General features: G+C 41.0%; 1 protein-coding gene across 3 annotated transcripts; it reads left to right on the top strand.

The window, feature by feature from the left end:
• The first annotated feature begins 991 nt into the window (after window positions 1-991).
• On the top strand, window positions 992-25043 carry RAB15 (RAB15, member RAS oncogene family). Of its 3 annotated transcripts, XM_039354338.1 has the most exons (8): window positions 1384-1513; window positions 11387-11481; window positions 12550-12610; window positions 16532-16592; window positions 18106-18183; window positions 19265-19354; window positions 19954-20019; window positions 21262-25043. In XM_039354338.1, exons 2-8 carry the CDS (start codon window positions 11430-11432, stop codon window positions 21418-21420), a joined length of 567 nt encoding a protein of 188 aa, XP_039210272.1. In that variant the 5' UTR covers window positions 1384-1513; window positions 11387-11429; the 3' UTR covers window positions 21421-25043. The 3 variants fall into 3 exon arrangements, with proteins under 3 accessions (XP_039210273.1, XP_039210271.1, XP_039210272.1); XM_039354339.1 differs by lacking the exons at window positions 1384-1513; window positions 11387-11481 and adding an exon at window positions 992-1113; XM_039354337.1 differs by lacking the exon at window positions 11387-11481 and having other exon boundaries at window positions 1361-1513.
• The last annotated feature ends 1030 nt before the right edge of the window (window positions 25044-26073 follow it).

A 26073-nucleotide genomic window follows, 5' to 3' on the forward strand; every position in this document is an offset into this window, starting at 1 on the left:
ATCACATCAAGTAGTAACCTGGTTTGACTTTGCCTTAGCATGTTGTGTGAACCCAGCTAATTTTGGTTTATCCAGTCAATCATAGTTAAGCAGTTCATGAACCCAAACCATTTCTCAATCCAACACTTTGCCATTACATCAAGATATAATCCTATAATTGCATGTGCCTAACTATAAAGTTTATGGCCATATATAAAAAACTACAGTTGTTCCAAGGGTGGTTATTACACTATTAGAAACAGCAGAGTGCTAGTATGCTGCATTATAGTATGTTCCAATAACCAGTTTTAGATCAAGGACCAAATCCCCATTGACATTATCTGAAATTAATATGTCAAGAGTATTAATATCAATCCCCAGTGTTTTGAACAACTATTCTTCAGCACTTGCTGCGAAGAAAATATAATCATAACCTATTAAACTGAATTGAGTCTACCGAATGTAAGTTTATATTTCCAACAATGGCCAAGTTAATGAATTTCAAGCAAAGTCTTAGCCTTCTAGCAAAAAAAAAAACCACACACACACAGCCTCCAAACTCTGCTTATCACTGTTTTTAAGTACCTGCTTAGCACTTTTCCTTTTTCTAAAAAGTTCCGTTTTGCCCAACAGATTAAACTGTGGTTTGACTACAACGGCATAAATTGACTGAGATAATAGTGGTCATTACATATAGTACCACTTTTGTCCCCACTCCCCATCCAGCCAGAACTGATGAAGCTTCTTGTACGAGAAGCGAAACGCCTTTTTCTTCCTCAAGGGAAAAAATATATATAGCCCCATTGCCTTTTGAAATAGCACCTTTCTAATATATCCACCGTTACCCTTCCTCGCCATTCTCCGGCAATTTGAGGCAGCCGGCAGCATAAAACTCCGCCCAGTTGAACGTTCTCAGCCTCCGCCTCCCTTCATTCCCCGCCTTTTTCGCCGGTCGTCAGCACGCGGGGCAAATAGCCGGATCTCGAAGCCGGGGGCGCGGGGGGGGGGCGCGTCTCAGTTCCGCGCGCCCGAAGAGCTCCCTGCGTGGGTTCTTGTGTCACCCCCACTCTCCAATAGGAGCAGCAGCTGCTGTAGCGCTTTCCATCCTCCCTGCCAGCCGCGCTTGGAGGAGAGGTGATTTTTTTCTGCCGGCGGCGCCACCAACCGCCTCTAATTTCCCCCATTCTTTGGATTTCCTCCTTAGTGGATCGAAGTGATCGAAGAGGCGCTATTGCTCGCGTTCTCTCGTCTCCTCTCCCCCCTCCCCCTTCCTGCAACGCCAGCTTTCCCGCCTGCCCGCTCGCCTCTGGGGCTACCGCCGCTCCAGACCAAGAGACGCCGGGAGCGGAAGGCATTCGGCTGGGATGGCAGCCGGCGCAACGCGGGGCTGAAGCCCGACCGGCCCCCGCCATGGCCAAGCAATACGACGTGCTCTTTCGCCTGCTGCTCATCGGGGACTCCGGCGTGGGCAAGACCTGCTTGTTGTGCCGCTTCACGGACAACGAGTTCCACTCTTCGCACATCTCTACCATCGGTACTGGGCGAGGTGGGGGGGGGAAGGAAAGGAGGAGGGATCCGGGCTGGTCGGGACTCGGTAGCTTCTCCGCCACCTCCGTCCATCTGGAACAGCAGACAAAGGCATCCGGAGGGCTGAGCGGGAGGAAGCCCGGGCCGCTTATTCGCCGTGCAATATGCCTTTCGTAGGAATAGGCGATGGTTGAGGCTTGACGGCTGTTCTTCTAGGGATCTCATGAGGGGCGGGCGGGGGGCATCGAACGTCAAGCCACTGCGCCTTTGTCGAGGGTTAACCCGCGAGTGTATCCGCACCGCCGCTTCTAATAACCTGGAACCGGGAAGGGGGAGACTTCAAATCTGGGAATCCGGCTCCCGAGGTAGAGCCGCCCGCCACTTTTAGGAGAGTGAAGAAAACCCCCGTTCCCCAATCCTTTCCCAAGTGCCTGAGGTTCCGATTACCTGTTCGATGCTGCCTCCGTGCCGGGCCTGCTATAGGGGTGCTTTCAATTGCAGGGAGTCAGTGTTTAGTCAATCGGCGTCCTGGATCTTGAGTTACGGGCGGCTGCTGGTACTGCTGCTCTTGGATGCAGTAATGCCAGCTCACCTCTAAGGTGAAAATAAACGCGACGTCAGTCTTGTAAAAGCATGAGGAAGGCATACATCCGTGAGTCAGATGTGGAAAGCGGAGGTGGTGGTGGTGGGGAGAGAAACCAAGCAACAGAAAATAGCTCTTTGCTTATTGACTTTCAACTGGGATGGTTATGTTAAAAGGGGGAAAGAAGTCCCCCCTTTCAGGTGTTTTGGGGTGGTTCTTCTGAAAAGACTGAATTGAATCCTTAGCTGGGGGGGAGCCCCTCCTCTGTTGAAGACTGCATTTCCCCAGGGCTGTTTTGCTGGGGGTGACATATATGAACCAAAGAGGAAGGAAAATGGATCTGGGGGAGAGGTACAAGTGATGGCATTTTCTGTCTTTCTGATAGCCTTCTTTTTTCTCTCTGAAGCAGAAGAGTTCCTGGAAAGGGACAGATAGCTCCTGTCAGAGGTCTGAGTGCTGCTGGTGGGCCTGTCATGGGGGTTGTTGAAAGCGCTCACAGACATATCAGTAGAAATCACTGGAAATTGTGAGGAATAATGATTTTGGTTGATTAGCAGTCATTGGAAGTCTGCTAGTAGAAGCTGGTTTGGCACATGAGACCCCTGTGCTTCATCTCTTCTCAACATGATAACATAGTGGCAGAGGTATGAAGTAATAGTCTACTGGCAATCACATCTAAAGATTAACAGTGATTATACAGTTCCAGGTAAAACCTTCAGTCACTGGATCATTCATTTAGATCAGCATTCCCCAACCTTTCCAGTTTGGTGGACCAGTGAGGTGGGGGGGGAGGGAATGGTTCTGTGCAAATGCCATGAGTGTGCACACACAGCTACATTTGCGCAAGCGGCAGGCATATGCACCTGCCACTTGTGCAAATGAAGGTTTGCACACGTGCATTCACCACTTTCACAGCCAGTTCCGAACAGGCCGTGGCTGGGTACCGAGCTGCTGCCTGGGGGTTGGGGACCCCTGATCTAGATAGTTCTGGTTTGTGAGATTTGTAATGGAGCTTTGGACCAAAGGAAGTCAAGGAACTTCCTTTGGATACATCTTTTATTTGTTCATAAGTGCTGGATGAAACCAAATATCCCCCACCCCACCCCTGCTGCCAATCTTCAACAGAAATGCTCACAACAATGAAACCTCGGAGAGGAGGAAGAGCGCCACCAGGCGGGCAGGCAGGTGTCTTGTCGGCTGTGGCTTGGGGGGCACTTTTTTCAGTGCCACTGTAACTTCGAACAGTCACTAAGTCAACTGTTGTAAATCAAGGACTACCTGTACTTTATCACTTTTTTCCTTTTTTTTTTTTTTTTTGGTCATCAAGTTTTGGACACCTTGCTAGGCGACTGGTGGTACTCAGATGTTGCCATATCCTAAAAGTGTACAATGGGTGAAAAGGTTGAAAAGCCCTGCTTTAAACAATATTAATTTATTTTCATTTCAATTTCAGGAGTCATCCTACTCATCTGAACTTAGAGGGGTTTCATCCAAATTTAAACATTTAAGATATAAATTGAAAAACTCACTGTTTTAGTAGCTCTGTGATATTTACTTGGGTTTCTGCTCTGCAGCTTTAACTGTTTGCCTCCTATGCATAAATGGACTTGGAATGAATTTGATTTTTAAAAATTCCTTTCTTGATTTCAGCTGTTTCTTTCACTTTCAGCTGTGATTATGGCAGACAGAAGTTCTGCCTGAAGCAGATGCACCAGGTCCTTCAATTGCTTAGATTCCCTTTTTCTTTGTCTCTCCCACCCAGGGCATTTCTTCACAGTTTCATCAGTTAATTTGTAAAGAACAATAGACAGATCTGTTCTTTCACTATTCCATCAATGAATTTATTTATTTTTTAAACCCAGGCTTTCATTATTCCTCCAGGTAATTTTTTTTTAAAAATGGTATGGAGAGCAGTGATTGGAGGGAAGGGATATTCCTGCCAGAGTGCGAACAAGCCAGTCGGTGTGAAGGCATTTGTGAAGAATTAAATGAGCAGTAGGTAAACCAGGCAGCATTGCTTGTGTATTGACAAAAAACAGAAAATGTTACTTTTAGCCCACTGCAGAAATAGATGGGAGAAAGTTGCCGTCCTGGGGCTCTGGGGGCAGGCAAAGGATATTGTATTCCTGCTCTCAAGAAATAGTCAGTGGCTCACATCAGGCAATCTGGTTAGATGAATCAATTCTGGAATATAAGGCCAGGAGAAACCCATATTGCAGATCAGTTCCTTAAGACAAGTATAAACCCTCAAAAGCGAGATCTGGCACCACCAAAGAACAATTTGAACAACAGAGGAATTTAAAATAAGCTTGTTTTGACCTATCTGGATCTCTAGGCACCAAGTCAGGATTTCCACAGCAATCTTGGCTGTGATGATGTATCAGTGTCATTCAGTATCATCAGGATACTAATGACACTTCATCCAAGAGTAAGGAGGCACCAGGACTTTCTCAATAACTTTATACAAATGTGGAATAGTATGGATAGGGCAACCATTAGATCAGACATGTCAAACTTGCAACATCAAGTGATATCGCACAACGTATCGGGACAGTTTTGCCATTGCTGGCAATGGGGTGGGCACGGCTTCCGCATGACACCCCTACATTAGAGCATCCTTCTTCCTCTCTACACACTGAAACCACTCAATAAAGAAAGACTGATGCCACCACTGAACAATTCCTCCAATCCTCACAGAAGCATCAGGACGATACTATAATTTATGATAACAGGTATCGCAGAGAGGTAGATGCCCTCCATCCCATCTTTCAGGATGACCGGTGCTGTTTCCATCCTAGACTTGGGCTTAAAATTCAATAGAGAATAATCCAGAAATCCATTTCCTCCAAAACCCTCTAAAACTGAAGCGGTACCAGGTTCTCCAATCCCCCCCCCCCCAAAAAAAGATAGGTTGGAGATTTGTCTAAGCTGGCTAAATTGAGAAAAAGAAAAATCAGCTCTTTGAAGGGTCGATTGATGGCTAAATCCCAGTCCAAGTACATAACACTCTCTCAATTGCACAAATCTGCCAGACAGAATATGAATCTTATTGGTAGGTGATGGAGCCATAGAGGCACATTCTGTTTTTCCAGTCCAGCTAGGGCTCTTGGTGTGGGCAGAATCTCTTTTCCATTCACCCCATTATGTATTGGGGGGGAGGGTGTCCAACTTCCCTGCCATGTGTTTTTCACTTAAGAAATATCCTTTAGTCTCTTCCTCTTGTCTTATGGCACAGAAACAGATCAACAACACAAGCTTCTTGGTAGATCAACCAATTAAAGTGGGAGAGAAAAACAACAACCTCAGATACCAGTGATCTCCTGAATGTCCCTCTGCTCTTCTATGTCTATATTTGAGCACCTTCTCTATTTATTTCCTTCCTTTGCTGGCCTGCACTCACCAATCCTTTCACAGCAGATTGACATAGAAGCCTTTCAGCCTTTCATAGATCAATTCATCAAGTCTAATCTCTTACTATTGACTTTCCATGAAGCAACTCCGTAATGGTGTCTACAGTTTCAAAATCTCACACTAGATGAGGTCATGGCAATGCTGGAACTCTTCCTCTCTTCACTTGTATTTTCAGTTTTCTGACACCATCGCACAGTCCAGTTCCTTCCTTCTACTTTCTCTTCTCCCTTCCTTTCCCTTCCCTCTTCCTTTCCTTTCCCTTCCCTTCGTTCAAATGCTGTTATCTGGTGCTACCTCATTCTTCTCCAACTATTTACAGGGCCACATTTTTGTGGCCATGATCCTCCTTCACTCCTTACTTTATCTACTACCCTTCACCCCTCACTTCATCTACCACCCATCCACTATCAACTGATGTGAAACCGAGCCTTATCAGATGCAAAATCAATCCCTCTTACCCATCTTAATGGTGTCATCCAGAGTCCTCAGTATATTCCACTCCCACCATTAGAAGTATCTATTTCTACCATAACTTATTTCTATTTCCTTTACACATAATCCAGAATTGCAATGAAAGAAGTATGAATTTAGAGAATAAAGTCACTAACAGACTTCTAATGACATACAAAAAGTTTTCATAATCAAAGGCCATATTTTGCCTTGAATTTGAGATAGGTTACTAAAACTTAGCTGATAGACTAGGACAAAAACTACATTTGATAGAATTAGATTTGCATTATAAACATTTTTGGAAATTTCCTCATTCATGAGGCATATGTGACTCTGGTCTAATGACTTTTTTGGGAAAAATTATGCTAGAATCATGTTTAAGATAATGTTGAATGTATTTTTCATTGTGCTTATTTTAAAAAATGATACTACTAAAAAGAAAACAAAATTCATAGGTAGCTAATGGTTATGATGGCCACTTTCAGGGGCAGCAACTGTGTTTACACAACAGGCAGGACTGGAACCACTAAGACAAATCTCACAAGAAATGTAAAGTAAGCTCACAAGAACTTAATAGACAACCCGTGACACGTTGGGTCATCCTTTCATAGGTATTTTCTTATCAGTTTCCTCAATGACTTCAATAGCTGGTAGAGATTCTAATGGACTGCCTTCACTGGAAAAGTTGGAATACAATTAGAGATGTACCTGCCTTGAAAATAGCCTATGTTGAACTGTATGGCACAGTTAAGCATTAGCACAGCAAATGTTTTATGCCATTTTGTATTATGTCGTAATTTTGTTTTATGATAATTTTTATGTCATAAAATGTAAATTCCATAGGAGTTCATAGTTCCCGGATTTTGGACACATTCTGAAAGTTAGCCCATTTGAGGTACCTTGGTTCAAAAAGTTTTGCCCCATTTCACTTAGTTAAAGTTTACAGGGAACCAAGTTCTAGATACTTAGTTCCAGGGAAAGCAGGAAATGATAGACTATAGGTTATTATAAGATTAAAGCAGCCTGTTTATAATTCATTTTAAGCTATTTAATAAAAATTCATTTAATTATTTCTTTTCACCCTGCTGTTCAATGTCTTCCCTACATTATACCTGGTCACATTAGGAAAGAGGGAGAAGGGGGAGAAAAAATAATTCCCAGACCAAGAAAAGTTTTGATGATGGCAGCAAAAACAATAGACCCTTTAGCATTTATCCTTAGGTTCATAGGGATTTTTTACTTCATTCTGAAGAAAACAAAAATAAGAAAGAGACTCCCACAATCATGAGGATTTATCACAAACTGCATTTGTGAAGAAAAAAATCATATGACTTAAGTGTTAATCTTATATTTTAAAAGGCAGTTTTGTTGGTCATGCCAATCATAAATCAGAAAATTTTGCAATGGTGGCTTAGTTACCTGTTCTCTTATCTTGCTTATAAACAGTTATGACAATTTCTTACTAATTGTACTGTAAGATATTTTTCCCCCTAGTGCTGCATAGAAATAATCATATTTTGTACAATCTTCTTTGCCATGGTAGATGTCATTCTAAATTCACCAAGGATTTTTCTAAACTGCTGTTGTAAATTTTTATAGCAATAGCAGTAATAAATGTGTCACTTCCCCTAATGATAGACTGTAGTCTGCAAAAAAAAAAAAATGATACCATAATAATTGCCTTTAAATTGCCCTAAAGCATTCTGATATGTGTGAAGCCTTGACTCATTCATTATTCTTTCTTTTTTAAAAGCTATTTAACCAGGATGGAAAAATGTACTTTGATACTGCTTTTGTAGGCTTGCAGCAAAATAAACCCTTGCCAGATTGTTCATAATGTTATCCACATTTTTTCTTACATTGAGAAGTCTCTCCATATCATACCTTCCTAATGCTGATGACCTCTAGGTGAGGTGATAATGTGCTCCATAATTCCCATAGTGAACAGTCCCCAACTTTTCCAGCTTTGTCGACCGGCAGGGGTGGGGAGAGAGAGGATGGTCACACGTACACAGGTCCATTTGAATGACCAGCAGGCAAACACGCCTGCCATTTGCACAAATGGAGCTACACACATGCATGCACTCACCTGCCATTTCCAGGGTCCTGTTCCGAACGGGCCATAGCCTGGAGGTTGGGGACTCCTGCCATAATAAAGTTAGAATAGTCCAGTATAATTGGATCAGCATTACAAGAGTTGAAGCTCAGTCCATTTGCAGGGCTCCAGCTTGGGAATGGGTATCTCTGTTGGGAAAAAAAACCAAACATATATATAGTGCAAGGTTTTTTGTTTTTGTTTTTTCAATTAAAAAAAGCAGAGAAGATTATTGACTGGCTAGACTTTCAGGCCCCATTTTTCTATTTTCTTGAGTTGCTGAGATGGAAGATTAGCAGGATCACGGGGTAAAATTACAGGCGTGTTGTCCGACTTGAAAAGCCTGTCTGCTGCAGGGACTGGTTAAAACGTAAAACTGATCAAAGATGACTTTGGCCAGTTTTGCAATAAAAACTTTCCATTCTTGCCAATACAATGTCTTCCACAATGAGCCATTTACAAAATGGTCTTGTTCTCCCACTCAGTGATATAAGACCAGAATCCTCACTTGTACCCTGATAATGAAAATATCATTTGGGCAACTATGGGAAGTTTGCAAAATAAGAGTTTTGGAGTACACTGTTCCTAGTGATTCCAATACAATTTGTGGGTCACCATCAAAGACCAGTATGATCTTCTAAGACAAGGGTCTTCAAACTTGGCCCTTTTATGACTTGTGGACTTCAACTCCCAGAATTCCTCAGCCAGCATGCCTGTCCCAAGACAATATACTTAATCTTCAATCAGAAAATTCTTCTGAAGAATGTAATTATTGGCGTCTTTGGTGCTCTCTGAGCACCACAGTTCAACCCTAAGCTCCAAATATTCTTTTCTAATGTTGCTGTTATTTAGCCTAATTAACCAAACTAGACATCTTATAGTAAATTGAATTCTATTGCTTCTTTCTGTTCAGAGCCTCGTTATCACAAGTGAAAATAGTAGGTAGATTCTTTGGATGTTTTTATTGATTTGTTGGTTTTCATTGTTATGGCAAATCTAGACAGCATACTAAAAAGCAGAGACATCACTCTGCCAACGTGCGTATAGTCAAGACCATGGTTTTCCCAGTTGCAATGTATGGCTATGAAAGTTGGACCATAAGAAAGGCTGACCCCAAAAGAATTGATGCTGAAGAAGACTCCTGCAAGTCTCCTGGACTGCAAGGTGATCAAACTCGTCAGTCCTAGAGATCAACCCCAACTGCTCTTTAGAAGGCCAGATCCTGAAGTTGAAACTCAAGTACTTTGGCCACCTAATGAGAAGGAAGGACTCACTGGAGAAGAGCCTAGTGCTGGGAACGATTGAGGGCAATAGAAGAAGGGGATGACAGAGAATGAGGTGGATGGATGGAGTCACTGAAGTAGTAGGCGTGAGCTTAAATGGACTCCAGAAGATGGTAGAGGACAGGAAGGCCTGGAGGAATGTTGTCCATGGGGTTGCAATGGGTCGGACATAACTTTGCAACTAACAACAACAACAACAAAAATTTTAGAATTGTAAGCCACTCAGAGTCATGTGGCTGAGATGGGTGGCTAAATAAATAAATAATAGATACTGGAAATGACTTCACCCAAGTGACGCTATCAGTCCCTCTACCTTAATGTTGCAAAGGCATCCAGAGATTTTACCACTTTGACTGGATGTTGATTGGATGATTAAACCTGGCAAAGCACTCGTGAACCTGTGTCCTTCTCTATAGAATGTTAAAGTCTTGCTGCAAATTCTATACAATTTCTTATGCTACAGCTAGAATAAGCTAGCAGGTTACAAATGAAGTTCCTTTCCTTCAGGATCCCTACACTTCTACATTTTGCACTACAAGCAAAAGAAGATACAGGCCTCAAGGAGACTTTGGCAACATGCCTGAAATAGCAACCCAGATGTTCTTTCTCTACCTGTAGGGCAGTTTTGAGCACTCCATAAAGGTTTATTTAGAATTTATCTTTTCCTGGGTAACTTTAAAATCTGCCTGCCAGGTAAAAATTCAGTAGGGGAGATTTGTATCCTGCTGGTTTATATGTTTAACGATTTAGAGTCAGAAAGAGAGCACCAATTGAATTTCTGCACTATCCATTATTATTTTCTCCATAATACTTGTTTGTATTTGTGACTTTAGGAGAAAAGTATTTGTATTTCTCCTTTAGGAGAATGTTAAGACTCTTAACATTTTTATGCCTTTCTGTTACTTGTGGGACCCAGGTTCTTTGACTGAGATTGATAGGATCAATGCCAAATAAACCCTGAAATGTAACATAGGGTTCAGTCTTTTAACACCAGATATTACTTAAGAGAATTTCATCTTTAGTTGGCTGAAATGGTTCTGCTGCTGAGATGTTACGGAATGCTTACAGATAAGAAGACCAAGAATAGATTGGTCAGTGTGTTGTAACTAGGAAGAATTTTAAAAGAAAAAGGATAGATTGCACCATCACAATGTTGACTTAGATTGTATGTCTGAGTGTAAATACAGCATGGGGTTAGTTTTGTGTACAAGTAGGCTCAACTGCTCAAGCAATGGGGGTTTCTGAAAACAAAACAGATATAGAGAACAATACTAATCGTACTGGAATGTCTTACAGAACAGAAAATATGGTGAATCATCCAAGTCACTCTTGGTTTGTTGTTTGTATATTCCTTTTAATTATTAAGACATCAGTCAGTTTCATTTGTAAATGCAGTGTAATATCTTTTTCCATATCATTCTTGTAATCTGTCATTTTAAAATCCACCCCCAAAAAAATATGTTACCAAGGATTGATGGAAACTCAGCCGATGTAGTGAAACTTGCCATTTTGAAGTTTCTTTATATATATATATGAAAAACCCATAGCAAGCAATTTCCAGAAGTGATTAAGAAAGGAAGCATGTAAATCCAGTGCCCTTTTAAAGGTGCCAGCTGCAGTTTGAGCAAAGATGGTGATTCCTCAGATCCCAGAGTCTAACCCACTGAAGACTTATATCTTACAAGTCTACTCATGGGGAATTATTGCATGAGCACTTGTGGATGATCCCGAGGTCTCTCCTTGTCCAGAGAGGAATTCTGAGAAGCCAATTCATTTGCTGGCTCTCTGTTCCACCATGGTCACCAGCTCAACGAAGTCATTTTCAGATCACTATTGCTTCCCTAGAAGTCCCCATAAATGTAATGGAATGTGCACCTGGAGAAGGAGAGGAGAGGAATGTTGGCAGAAGCACCCTGGTTTCTTCGGGAGGAGGCAATATATTCCAGATAGAAGCAAAGTCCTCAACCGGATTGGGGGGGGGAGTTCAGGATAATCACACCCTAGAATCTCTCGGGGTATATTTATTAGCTTTAAAGTCTGGCAAAATTCTGTCTACAGGTAGTCCTTGACTCTTGAAAGAGTACGGAGAAGAGCAACAAAGATGATTAGGGGACTGGAGGCTAAAACATATAAGGAACGGTTTCTGGAATTGGGTATGTCTAGTTTAATAAAGAGAAGGGCGGGGGGGGGACATGATGCAGTGTTCCAATATCTCAGGGGCTGCCACAAAGAAGAGGGAGTCAAGCTATTCTCCAAAGCACCTGAAGGCAGGACAAGAAGCAACGGATGGAAACTAATCAAGGAGAGAAGCAACCTAGAACTAAGGAGAAACTTCCTGACAGTGAGAACAATTAACCAGTGGAACAACCTGCCTCCAGAAGCAGTGAATGCTCCAACACTGGAAGTTTTTAAGAAGAGACTGGACAGCCTTTTGTCCGAAATGTTATAGGGTTTCCTGCCTGATCAGGAGGTTGGACTAGATGACCTCCAGGGTCCCTTCCATCATCATCATTATTATTATTATCTCAATTGAGCCCAAAATTTCCATTGCTAAGCCAGACAATTGTTAAGTGAGTTTTGCCCCACTCTACAACCTTTCTTGCCACAGTTGTTAAGTGAAGCATTGTAGTTGTTAAGTTAGTAATATGGTTGTTAAGTGAACTGGCTTCCCCATTGACTTTGCTTGTCAGAAGGTCAAAAAAGATGATCATATGACCCCAGGACACTGCAACCATCATAAATACAAACCAGTTGCTAAGTGTCTGAATTCTGATCATGTGACCATAGGGATGCTGCAAGTTGTAAATGTGAAAAATGGTCATAAGTCACTTTTTTCAGCGCCATTGTAGTGCTCACTAAATGAATGTAAGTTGAGGACTACCTGTTTCTAGGGTGTAAGCAAATAAAGAATTGGACTCAATTGGATTTCACTGAATAAGTCTGTCTTGATTACACTAAGTATAAGTTGATTTGGGAATTGCTTTGACACGCTTTCAAGCTCTTATTATTTTACCTTATTGGCAATGAAGATATTGTTGGAAATCAAGGTAGTTTTTGATCCTGAGTTTGCCAGAACTGTAGGACTTGACAAACTCACAGACTTGACATAATGTCTCTGCTTTAACATTCTAACCATAATTTAATTTCATACAGCAAAATATATTGGATAATTGCTAGGCTTACTATTTGCACTCCATATGATTTTATTTTATTGTTCATAGGAGTTGATTTTAAAATGAAGACTATAGAAGTAGATGGAATTAAGGTCCGAATCCAGATCTGGTAAGTAATACAGGTGTTATGTTTTTCCTTGTTACGGATTAATTGAGAGATCTTACACAAATTACACATTTCAGTATAAATTGACAAAGAATGTGATCTAATTTAAAGGGTAGTTAGAAAGTAAACATATACATACACGTATTAAAACACTTTGCAAATCACAAGCTTTTAAAATTATTAGTGGCAGTAAGGAATTAATATTCTATGTTGAATATCTTCAGATAAAGAGGGCCAGTGAAGTTTGAGGTGTTGCTTGGACATAGGCATGGGTAACTGCAGCGGAGCAAGTGACATCACACACATTGTGACATTGTGCTGTTGATGAGCTGCATGTCATGATGCAACTAACACAACCCACTTCATTCCTATTATTTCCACTTTGACTTCATGACTCAGTTGCATCATCATGCTTTTATTGTTTATTTATTGTGTGAGCTGAGCGGTTCATTGGTGTAGGGCTGGGAGATCAATTCTTTGGCAGAGATTGCACAATACTGGGATTGAAATCCTGTGCTGAATTGGGCCAGAGCCAAAGCTGATAGGACAGTCATATCTTACTGCACTTCTTCCTTGCCCAGTTCTCTCCCTTCATGTGGACTGAGATTTCTCCTCAGCTTCCCTTCTATCTTCCATTCTCTCTGTGGGATACAAAAGGAGAGCTGACCATGGGATTGAGGAATTTTAATCCTTTGATCATAGTGGCCCCACTCCACATTGAGACTTGGCTGTCCCTTTTTCCTACTGCAAATTGCAGATATTGACAACTTAAAGAGAATATGCAGTGAGTAATGCCCTGTTAAAATGGAACGTAGATGCCTCATTGTTATGTGTGGCATGAAAGGGATATTTATTTTCTGTTTTTAAGAGGAATACATTTAAACCTACCCAGCAGGGGGCAGCCAAGTCACACATGTTTCCCAAACTGAAACCTGAAACATACCCTGTGTACAGTATGTTCTGGGATACATTGACTGGGAAGTCACACCTTGTAAAAATATTAGTTGTGGCCACTTTTGGGCCAGAGTCCAGATCAGGTATGACAAAGGCTGTAAAAGCAGAAAGATAATCAGTACACAGCAGCTGCTTGGACTCTTCCACTGCCCTTTACTGTCTTCATTCTGCTGTGCAAGTGAATGTGCTTGGCCTTGGATGAAGAATAAATACAGTTGGAAATTGTTCCTGATTTCTAATTTTACACAATTCAGAGAAACAGGTGGGAAAACAAGCAGTCTGACGGTTCACACTGCTGTTTGGTCCAGTTATCTATTTAACTAATGTAAGACTCGCTATTCTACTAATTTATTTTCCTTCCCTGTCTCCATCTCTCTTCTTTTTTGTGTACAGTACTGTATGTACAATGTAGACAAGGACTTCCATAGTGAGATATGTTAAACATTTTTATGATATGATGTCAATAAGTATACATTTATCCATGTGAATCTGTGGGAAAATCAGAATGGCTAATGAATATAATTTTCATCATGTGACAGTCCCTCAGTCCTTTGTGCTGCACCTATCCATTAGCCCCTTTTCCCATGATTGGGCAATATGTGGTAAATAGGGTGTATTTAAAAGACTTATTCTTACAGTACAATTAGAAAGTATGTTTATTCAGAAAATTAAATTTCTTACTCCCTAAAAAGCATGCCTAGAAGTGTCATCCTGTTCTGAAATAAGCACCAAATGTATTTGACACGATATGCAGAAGTTTGGCATTGGCTGGTTTTGTTTATCTGCTTATTTATGCTTTCATTTCAGTTCCTCTCCATTGTCCTTGCGCCACCATTAAATCATCATATGGTTTTTATATGGTTTTATACCTTTATTTTTGTATTGGCTTTGTTTTTTATATTCCTTATAAATTGCTGTGAGCCTTCTAGAGTCATATATTTGAGATGAGTGGCTATATATATTTAAACATAAATAAAATTCTGACTATTAGTATTTTTTTTAATTAGTCTTATTCATTTATAATATAAAATGTGAAACTACAAAAGCATACAGTAGGGGACGACAGTAGAAAAAGGGAAAACAAAAAAAGTGTGAAGAAAGGGAGGGGAAGAAACAAAAGGCATTGACTTCCGACTCTTTCTGTTGCAGTAAAATCAAATATTAAAATAAAATTTCAACTTTTTACATTTCTATAGTAATATGCACTAGCCATTTCTGTATCGGCAAATCAATCTAATTGTTAAAACCCAAAATCATGTTCTTTTCTTTTATCAGCACAGTCAATTTGGCCATCTCTGCTAATTCCATCCGCTTTTGTAACCATTCGTTCATGGTAGGAATCGAGACATCCTTCCACTTTTGTGCATAGAGCAGTCTTGCTGCCGTCACCATCTATAAAATCAGAGTTCCAAATTTTTTTTCCAGTTCTCTTTCCATTAGGAGGAAAGGAAAGTTTCTGGTTTAATCTTTATGTTCACTTTAAGAATTTTCTCCATTAATATATGAATCCTACTTCAATATTTCTTTGCCTTATCACATGTCCACCATAAATGATAAAAAGTCCCTTCTTTACATTTACAATTCCAACATTCATTTGAAATACCTTTATACATTCTAGATAACTTATCTGGTATTAAATACCAGCAATATATCATTTTATAATTTAATGTGAATTTTGATCCTTTTATTCAAATATTCTCCCATTGTTCAAACATCACAATATACCCAAAATTCCTCACTCACTGGATCATACAGTGTTTTACATGTTCATTTTCCAAATTCAGTTTTAATAATGTTTTATAGATCTTGGCAATTATATGATCATCACCGTCACATAGTAGAATTTCCAACTCATTTTTAGCAAACTCAAAACCATGGCCTTTTTTGTCTAGTTTAAATCTTCCCTTCATTTGTTGATATGTAAAGCGTGACCTTCTAATTCTAATTCTTCCCTAGACTTGGGGATGGGGTCTCCAGAATTGAAAGATACTATTTTACCATATGTCCATCAGTCCAGCTTCCACCATTTCTTTTCTATAAAAAGCTTCTTGGGGGCTTATTAGTATTTTAACATTAAAGCTTAGAAATAGATCACCAGTGTTTCAAACAGACTTAAAGCAAGAGTGGTCAAACTAACCAGCATTTCAAGCAGACTTAAAACAAGAGTGGGCAAACTAACTCCTCTTTGTCTGCATTTTTCTTCAAGCTACTCTGGCAATTTGCATATCTCTCCCCCTCCAAGTGTACACCAACCTTGACCAATATTGACATCCAGGTTGCTCCAGTCCTTGGGCCAACCCCATTGCCTCTCTATGTACTTATAGAGAATCTTCACTCTGCTTTTTAAGCCAGTTGGTTTCTCAGGAACATTTGTCTGTTAGAATCTGAAAACAAAGAAGTTCTACAAAGTTGCACGGAAAATTCTTTTGGAGAAGAATTTGAAGTGGATAAACAGGATGCATTGATAAAGCTTTGTCAAGATAACATGCTTTCCATCTGTTGCTTCCTTTTAGTTTTCTCTTTGTTCTCTGATGTTTTAAAACATGCCATACAGTGACATCTCTGAAACCAACCTTCTTCCACGACATTGCTTCCTTCAGATAGGGAACCGATCCCCAGTATCTCAGAGTTTCAGAAATTTCAGCATCTTTATAATTTGGCTCCTACTACTGCAGGTGTATAAGCAGTGCTTAAATATTTTAATGCTTTTATTGCTGTTATAAATCTTCTCCCTTTTAATTCTTCTTGCACACTGGCTTGGAACAGCATATAAATGCCATAAATAAAACAACAGAATAAATTATTCCTAACTTTGTTGAGCTGTTGTGCTTTTCTTCCTGAAATCTGTGGGAAGTTTTGAGGTTGAGCTTTCTATCAGTAGGATGCTGCAATTGACTTCATGCCATAAATTGTATTACCCACAAAAAGTGAGCTTTCCGCTCATCATAATAACATCTGCTTCTGTTCCAGGGACACTGCAGGCCAGGAACGATACCAAACAATCACTAAACAGTACTACAGACGTGCCCAGGTATGATATTTTTGGCTAAAAGTATAGATGAAATATGGAAGTCTATGGAAAAACTACAGTATCACAGTGTAATTTGTACACTGTAAATTGCAGTATAATTTCTCTGTTTATTATATTTTCTAACACAAATGCATTTTTTATTTATTTATTTTTGTTAAATGCATGGATGCTGGGAAATCCCTCCCCCCCCCACATACACACACACATACCTTATAGCTCTGTGGTTTTTTCTTTCCCTTCCGGAATGATGTTGCTGGAGCACCAGAGTAGTCTCACAATAGGTTCTGGGTATTTCTGTAGCCAGCCAGACTCATTTGCATTTTTCCTCACTGCAAACTAATAGCATATATAATTTTAGAATGTTAGGAGAAAGACTGAGAGGCTCTGGGGAAGATTTGGGAGATGGGCTTGAGAAATATAGTATGTATCAATGACCATTTGACTATCCTGTCCAATCCCTAATGCAGTATACATTTAAGCATTTTCCTACATTTCCACTCTAATCCACTGAAAGGACAGCAGATAATATTAAGCGCATGCATATGTGTGTGTGTATGTGTGCACGCACATGTCTTTCAGTCAGTGTTGACTCCTGACAACTACCTGGACTAATCCCTGCAGTTTTCTTGGCAAGATTTTCAGAAATGATTTGCTCTTGATTTCTTCCTAGGACTGAGAGTGATTAATCTAAGTCACCCACCTGGTTTCATAGCTAAGGTTAAACTAGAACTCATAGTCTCCCAGTTTCTAACCTGCTGCCTCAAACTGGTTCCATTACCATCTATATCAGGGATGTCAAACTTAAATTCATTGAGGGCCGCATCAGCATTGTGGTTGCCCTGGGGGGGGGCTGGGGGTGTGTGCCCAGGGTGGGTGCGGCCTGCTGGGTAGGCATGGATGGAGTGGATGTGGCCTACTGGGTGGGCAGGGCCAGCTCTACATCGTTCGCGTCAAGGGTGCCTGTGGGAGCCTGGGCAGAAGTGGGACAGATCTGAGGATCTCTGGCAGAAGGGGTTGGGACCAGGGCAAGCGCCAAGGCATGGTGCATTTCTTCATTCCTCACAAAGGGTTACACCTCCCCAGCATGCACCCAGAGGGCGGGGCCGACACGGCAGGAGCTGGTTCCTCGCTGTTTCTGGAGAGCCTTATGGAGCTAAGACTGAATGCATTTCAGCACAGATGGCAACCACAAAATTGTACATCGGCTCCCTCCCAGCCGGCCTGGGCCAGGGCCAAGGCAGTGGGGGCCATTCCCTCACTGTTTCCAGGATGCTTCGCAGGCCACATGAAACCACTTCGCGGGCCACATCCAGCCCCCAGGCCTTGTGTTTGACATGTCTGCTCTATATTAATGTATCATTCCCCAAATGCTTTCCTGTGCTTGTTTTCTGAGGTAAATATTAGGACGTGACCTAATAGTAAATTTATTTTCCTCTGAGTAAAGGTCCCTTTTCTTTTTCACTTTGCGTGATGCTCACATTTCTTTTGCTCTCTTACCTGGTTCTCTTTGCAGGGGATATTTTTGGTTTACGACATTAGCAGTGAGCGCTCATATCAGCACATAATGAAATGGGCCAGCGATGTGGACGAAGTAAGCAGAAACATTCCATTGCTGTTGGCAAATTTACTGGGGGAGGTTTGCTGGGGAATGTTGTGGCCAAATGGCTATGCAGGTAATCCTCTAGTTACAACTGCAATGAATCCTGCCACCATGGTCGTAACTCGTAACGGTCGTAAATCACCCAAGTGAATGATCCGATTTTATGAACTTTCTTGTGACTGTTGTTAAGCAAATATCACAGTTGTAAAGCAAACTGTGGTCATTTAACAAATCAGTGGCTCACTATGGGGCAGGTTTGCCAAAACCCATAAGTAAATGCTGGGTTTTGGCAAAGCCATTATAAAACGTGGTGACATGACTGGGATGCTGCAAACAGCTGTAAATGCAGCCTGGGTGTTGAGAGCACCTGAAGCATAGTCACATGACCTGTGGGAGGAGACCATCAGAACTTTGAATTCTGGTCATAAGTACTCCTACTTAGAGATCCATTGTAACCTCAAACGGTTACTAAGTGACCGATTGTAAATCAAGGAATGTCTGACTGTTTCTGCACAGAGGAATGTTCTCTGACTTTTCCCCGAAGAAATCTTTTCCAAAGGTGTACAAGCATAGCTTGTAATATATTTTCCATTTTGCCTCAGGATTGGCCACATAATTCTCACCCGGTGTACCAAATCAGTGTAGACGATAACTTGGGAGACCTTTTATATTCTGCTCCCCCTTCACCGAAATAACTTGCTGCTTTCTGAGTGAACTTAAGGAAAATTCTCATATCAGCACATAAATTTAATCAGTTTGGAATTAAAGGTTTTGTGCAGGGAATTAAATGTGGGAGCTCATTCGTTTGGCTAACCTTCTGGAGGCTTAGTTATATTCTGGGTCCTTGAAGCCCATTGCTTCTAGGACAAGTTGAGATGCTTATGAGATGAAGAATATTATTGGATGGTGCTCTTTTAATCCCGAGAAATAAAAATATTTGGTCCTGTGATTTTTCTCCTCTGTATGCAAAGCACAAGAATGGCAATAAATAAAAATGAGCAATACTTTTCAGCTCAGTTCTTACTTAGCCATGCAGATAGAAATGGACTAAAGACTTTCATATCCTTTCCAGTATGCTCCAGATGGTGTCCAGAAGATCCTTATTGGGAATAAAGCAGATGAAGAGCAGAAGAGGCAGGTGGGCCGAGAGCAAGGCCTCCAGGTAAAAATCATAGGCAGGTCCAGTTATAGAAGCCAGACATTTATTAGGGTGATGGACTACTAGCCTGTCAGCTGAGCTGCATTAGTCCAAGCAGCTCATGGCACTAAATGACATTCTATACAAAAGAACTTCCCGCCTCATGGAAAATTAGCATGTGAGGAATATTTTTCTCACAACTTCTATATGAAGCCCTCATCATACCTAAATATGTAGGTATATTTTATGTGGGTGAGAGCTATCAAATAAAAGCAATGGAAAGCAATTTAACGTCATGATACACAAGTCTATAGAAATGAAATCAGGAAGCTGCTATCTTTTCTATATAGATCTCCTATATATTTTGTTTTAAATTGGGTGAATCATTGTTTTATTAAAAATGAATTGAGATCTGTATCTGAGATCTTGATCAACCAGTTTTCTAACCATACATTAATAACATAGAGTACAAGCTGTGGGAGAATATTGTTCTTACCTTCTATAAGTAGGTTTCTTAGATTTGGAGGTGAAATAGAAGTGGAAAGGTAGATTTGAAGATAGTAGTAGAAAAATATACTAGTCCTCTGGGTTTATATGTCAATCGTTATTATTTTGTCTTTCAGCTAGCTAAGGAATATGGCATGGATTTCTATGAAACAAGTGCCTGTACCAACTTGAACATCAAAGAGGTAAGAATTTGGGGTAAGAGTTAAGAATTTAAGATAGGGGTTTCCAGGTCACTAAAATTTAATGAACATCAAGACAACTTTGTCTTCCAATTATAACACTTTTTCTTTTCTTTTCTTCCTTCCTTCCTTCCTTCCTTCCTTCCTTCCTTCCTTCCTTCTGTTCTACATATAAGTTTTATTAGTTTATAATATATACAATGAAAATACAAAAGTGAATAGTGGAAAAGATAGGGAAGGGAAAAGGGAATAGAAAGTGAGGGAAGGAAGAGGGGGGGAAAAAGGCATTGTCTTCCAACTTCTTTTGGTGCAGTAAAATAAAATATCAACATCAAACCTCAACTTTTTATTTTACAAAATAATATAAACTAAATGTTTCAATAACATCAAATCTAGCTAATAGGTAAAGCCCAAAACCAGAGTTTCATTTTTTTCCACCTCAAGCACAAAGTCCAGAAGTTGTTTCCACATATCAGTAAAAGTATTTGTATTCTTTTCTTTAATCAGTCCAGTCAATTTAGCCATCTCTACTAATTCCATCAGTTTTTGCAATCATTCCTTTGCTGTGGGAATCGACGTAGTCTTCCATTTCTGAGCGTAGAGTACTCTTGCTACTGTCAACATATATAACATCAAGGTTCCCCTTTTTTTTCCAAGATTTTGTCCATTAGCCCCAAAAGAAAAGTCTCTGGTTTTCTTTCTATATTCATTTTAAGAATTTTCTGTATTAACACATAAATCCTGCTCCAATATTTTCTTGCTTTGTCATACATCCACCATAAATGGTAAAAAGCCTTCCTTCCTTTTGAGAAGGAAAAAAAATACATGTATAATATATTATAGAATATTGATATATACAGGGTGAAAAAAGGAACTCTTAAGTATGTTTGAGTCTAAAATAGGTGCTCAAGTAGGTGATTTAGTCCTACCTAGTTTAAGTAGCAAGTTCGTTTATTTCTAAACATCCAGTCACCCAGATTGCAGTTTGGTCTAGAAACCAGGAGACTCTGAGTTCTAGTTCTATCTTAGGCATGCAAGCCAATCGGGTGACTTTGGGCCAGTCACTCTCTCAGCCCAACCCAACTCACAGGGTTGATGTGGGAAAAACAGGAGGAGGAAGGAGTATTAGGTATGTTCTCTGCCTTGAGTAAAGAAATAAAGGCAGGATAAAAATCTAACGATAAATAAACAAGTTTTTAAAAAGAAACAACAACAAAAAACCTCTTGGTTGCCCCTCTTTTTCAGTCTTTCACCCGTCTGACAGAGCTGGTCCTGCAGGCCCACAAGAAGGAACTGGAAGGACTCCGCACTTACGCAGCTGATGAACTGAATGTGGTCGAGCTGGAAGAAGAAGCAAGCAAGCCGGAGGGCTCAGAGCATTCTCCCAAAACCTGCTGGTGTTGAAAGCCTCCCAGCATCCTTTTTTCCCCACACCCCCAGTGCAGGTAGAAAAGTTGCCACTTAGAGAGGGCTGACTCGCTGTACTCTATCCCTCTTGTCTTTGGTTGCCTGTTTGCCCGCCATCTGCCCTGTGGGATCCTCTTTGCATTTCCTGGTGTTTTTCCTTGATTGGTAGTTTCTGTTGCCCTCAAACTCCCTGGATCCAAATACCTTCAGATGGCTCACAATATGCAGAACATGACCCTGCTGTCTTCATGGGAGAGCTGTGGTTACCAGTCATGGCTGAGGCTTGTCCAATAATTCATTTGACTCCAGATTCTCTGAAGCCTTGCCTATTTCTGTGAGGTAGCCTGCTTGGGGCTAGGCCTGCTCCCTAAGAGTGGGAGAAGGAGTTTCTCTGTCCCATTCACTGTCCTCCAGCCATATCCTCTATAGCAGGCCTGTAGATGGCTCTTTTCTTCCATGTGCTTTGCCATCCCGTTTCTGGATTGTCCAAATGCTTGTGCAGCATTGCATTTGGGGCTTTCCAGCTGCTTTAGGTGCAGCTTTCCTATTTCTGATACTGGGTTCCCTGAAATTCATCTCAGCAAAAAAAAAAAGAAAAGACCTCTTGTTCTGCTAAGCTGCAGCACTGGGATCAGGAGAGAATCTGTCCCTAAACAAAAAGGATCATATGGGTAAATTTGCACCTTTAGCTTTTAACAACGTTTGCCTCTTCCCAGGGCTAGATTTTCATTCTAGACTACATTAGAGCTCTCTGTTAAAGGGCAATCAGGAAGACCCTTTCCTGTGATTAACTCCAAAACTTATAGGAAGCTTTCGATTCTGTGTATTTTTGGAGGACCTCAGTCAATCAGGTATCTACTTAAGTTAATCCCTCTCGACCAGCGGAAGCAGAAATTCCGCTCTCTGTGGCCTGTGTCCAGGTCTGGCTTTGATTGTCTCCTTTGAATGATTTCCCCACAACCTGCTGGAGCTCTGATCAAGGAACAGGGTCTGTAATCTGCACATCAAAACTTTTATCATTTCTTGCTTTCAAGGTCTAACTTGTAAGAAGCTTGCTCTAAACCTATTTATGTCCTCTCTTTAGAATTTTCTCTGCAAGCTCCTGAAATTTAGTCTAATACATTCAGAGGGCAGGGAGACTTTTGCCATGTGCCACTAACATGCTAAGTTACAACAGACTAAAACCAGCCCCTCTGCATGTTGCACCAGCATTGCCCTCTTGTCTTGGCATTTATTTGCTTGGGGGGAAGCCTAACACATTCAGTGGCATGCCTGGTACTATATAAGCCGCCTGTTCCAGGGTAGCAGTTCCTTGTGTGCCAAAACCATGGAGCTGCTAAGATACCTCTCTTATATATGTACTAGAAATGGACCATAGCTGATATTCCACAAAGAGCAGGTGTTTACTGGAGGCTTTGGGTGATGTGAAATGATAGTTCGAGAGTCCTTCTTTACTTGGCCTTTAGCATATGACTTTAACCAAAGCCGTTCGGTCCATTCCAAATAGATATTGTGGTAGTTCCTGCTAGATAAACGGTCCCTTTCTAACAAAAGCTATATTCCTTTGCTCTTTTCCTTCTTCTGTATATTGGAATTGACTATCTTGCTCTAGCAAGGAAAGGGGGAAGCTGCATCAAGTAGTGAAAGACGGGAACAGTGAGAATGCCATAGTGTGGAAATAATACTGGTTGACATGATGTAAGTCAAGAACAAGGAACCGGGGTCTTGTGGAGGTTACTGAACAAGAGTTTTAAGCTTCCCTGTTTATGCCATCTGAGATTACTGGGACAGTTCAGTTCCTGGAGGGTCATAAATCCCCCTCTCCAATCTCCCTGAAAAGTAGAGGGTCTTAAAGCTCTGAAAAAGCTCTCACCAGTGTTATTTGCAAATAGCTAGTTTGACCTCTTTCTTTGGGTTGGATGGATTTGAACGGGTATCAAGCCATTACAATAAGTGGAAACACTGATATTCTACCCAACGGTGCCTGTTACTGGCAGAAGGACTCTTGTGCTACAGATTGCTGAGGGAGGCTACAAGATTAATAGTTGCTGGTTTCACAGGGGAACTACTTCTTGCCAGAACTAGTTTGATACTTGAGAAATTGTAGACACAGACATATACATAGCTATTAATTTATTGTAGCTTTATTAGGACCCAAAGTATATTGTAAAGGTCAGGTTATAGTGAATAGGGTCTGAGAATCTAGAAGTCTGTCATGGCAGAGGAAAAAGGAAAAGACTGAAGAAAATGGGACAGACTGAAGAAAAAGCATTTATTATTATTATTTTAATGTATCTTTTTCAAAGCCCAAACGAATTGGACTACTTCTTTGGAGCATTATTTGTTCTTAGTTGCTTTTGTCTATATAATGAGTTTGAAAAGTTAAATGAAGGCTGAAGGCCAGTTCATACGTGCTCGCTGCCCAAGGCCTGATGACTATCCTTCCCCCGCCCAATTCTTCCCTGCCTTGATGGTGAACAGGTTTATCCTTGGTGAGTACAATTGGCAGTTTTTAAAGACTGCTTCTAAATCTCTACTATGGGAAGGTTATGTGGGATGACACGCCCAGTATAGTTTGAGATAGGAATTAAAGCAAAGCAAAAATCAGATAGTGTCTACCTAGCTGACTACTAAAATATGTAAAGCAGTTCCCGGTTCTTTAAAACTTGCAATTCGTTAATTTCAAGAAGGCCTGCCTAAAATTACAAAGGAGAGCTATGTAACTGAAGGGATTGGGCAGCACTTCAAGTTGCCAAAGCTTTGAAGACCCATGTTCTTCAAGCTCACATAGAAATAAGAGCATTGGTCCTTGGGGAGATCCGTGGAATGGCCCCAGTAGCCTTTTCTGCCTGTTGCAATTTAGCAGCATGGTGATCTGCTTGCTCTATTTAGGAACTGAGAGCACAGCTGCTGCTGCTGCTGCTATCAATGCACATAATTGACCCCACATTAAATTCTGTATGTTCTGAAAGTGAGACAAGAGAAAGGAGCGCATGAAGCTTTTTGCCCATTGATGGAAGTAGGTGGGTTCTCACTATCTAAAGTTCACCAATTTCACCTAACTGTTGGTGAAATTTCTAGTTTGCAACCCTGAGCAAACTGAGTCATGTTTTTAGCATCTGGACAGTTGTAGGTAACCAGATGTCGCTTGATGGGAATACAAAGCCCATCAATCCTAGCCAGACTGGTTGCCAATCCCTGATTTGGAAAACTGCAATCTGAGTTGTTGACAACTTATTGAAAGCAAACATAACCCACTCAATATGAATTGGGGGGGGGGCTAATTAGAATGAAAGTGGATTTCAGACCAGTACCTGGGAAGGGAAATGGGCTGGTTTCTGAAAAAGGTAACACTATCCAGTATTGTGAGGCTCCTTCTGTCCTGCAAGTCATGGGCCATAGGAACCTTTCTGCCTATAGCAGAGAGAGTTGCACATAATTTGTCGTGGGATCCAGCCAAATGTACAACTTTCTGAATCCTCTGCTGTGTCTGTATTTTGTGAACTTGGCACTCTGACTGGGTTTCCTTGTATAACCTGTCATTGTAATTCATTACTTTAAACAACAAATTAACAAAACATTTACAAATAAAGATCCTTAAAGTATTTGGTGGCTCTCATATTTCCTTACAAGCAAATTAATCCAATCCTTATATGCTTATGAGAACTTCATTCAGAGCAGGGTTCTGTAAGGCTTTCTAGTTCAAGGGCTGCACTTCATCTTTCAGTTGTATGTGTTCCCTAATGTAGTGGGGAGAGCTGAACTAAACCTAATTCACTTACAAATATTTAACTAAAAGTGTAGTATGATTACTCTTGTCATCTGTCTAGTAATTTCCCATTTCAATTGCCTTTCTTAAAAAAAAAAAATATCTTCTGGAGGCCACTAAGAATGGAATTCAGTTCTGGGAGTTCTGACTTGAAGCACAGGGAGATGAAGCTGCAAACCTTCCCCAGTTATTTAGAATAATGATGCATAATAACGTTTTTTTTTTATTTATATCACAAATGGGTTCTTTGACATAAGAGATGAACCAAAACAAAACTCCGTTTGGAAGTGAGGAAGCCAGGTTCATGCATCAGTACAACCTAAACAATACAATGATCCTTGTTCAGGAACCCACAAGGATTAGGCTAATGCTCAATCTGGTTTATGGCTTATAGCAGTGGTGGCGAACCTACAGCACGGGTGCCAGAGGCGGCACTCAGAGCCCTCTCTGTGGGCACACGTGCTGTCGCCCCAGTCCTAGGCCTTCAGCTGGGTTTATAAAACCTTTTCATTTTAGGCCTCTGCTGCCATGTGCAAAAAAAAAAAAAAAGGTTCAATCAGTCAGTCAATTTCAACTTCTCGTGGGAAATGCCCACCCAATGGGCCACACTCCCCCCAATTGGCCACACCCAGCCAATGGGCCACACCCACCCGGCACCTGACGATGCATAAGTGGGTTTTGGGTTGCAGTTTGGGCACTCAGTCTCTAAAAGGTTCGCCATCACTGGCTTATAGTTTGGCAACGAGCAGGCCATTATGGTTTGTTATATGAACCATTACCGAAGCAAACACTTAGCACAATATGTGAACTCAACAACTGTTGTGTATGTAGCTGGTATTTGGGCAAAATGGCCCTTTGTCCTCATGTTCTCAGAATGCTAT

Source organism: Crotalus tigris, unplaced genomic scaffold (genome assembly GCF_016545835.1).
Source record: "Crotalus tigris isolate CLP2741 ecotype Arizona unplaced genomic scaffold, ASM1654583v1 scf7180000018550.1270297659:1495590, whole genome shotgun sequence".
NCBI lineage: Eukaryota > Metazoa > Chordata > Lepidosauria > Squamata > Viperidae > Crotalus > Crotalus tigris.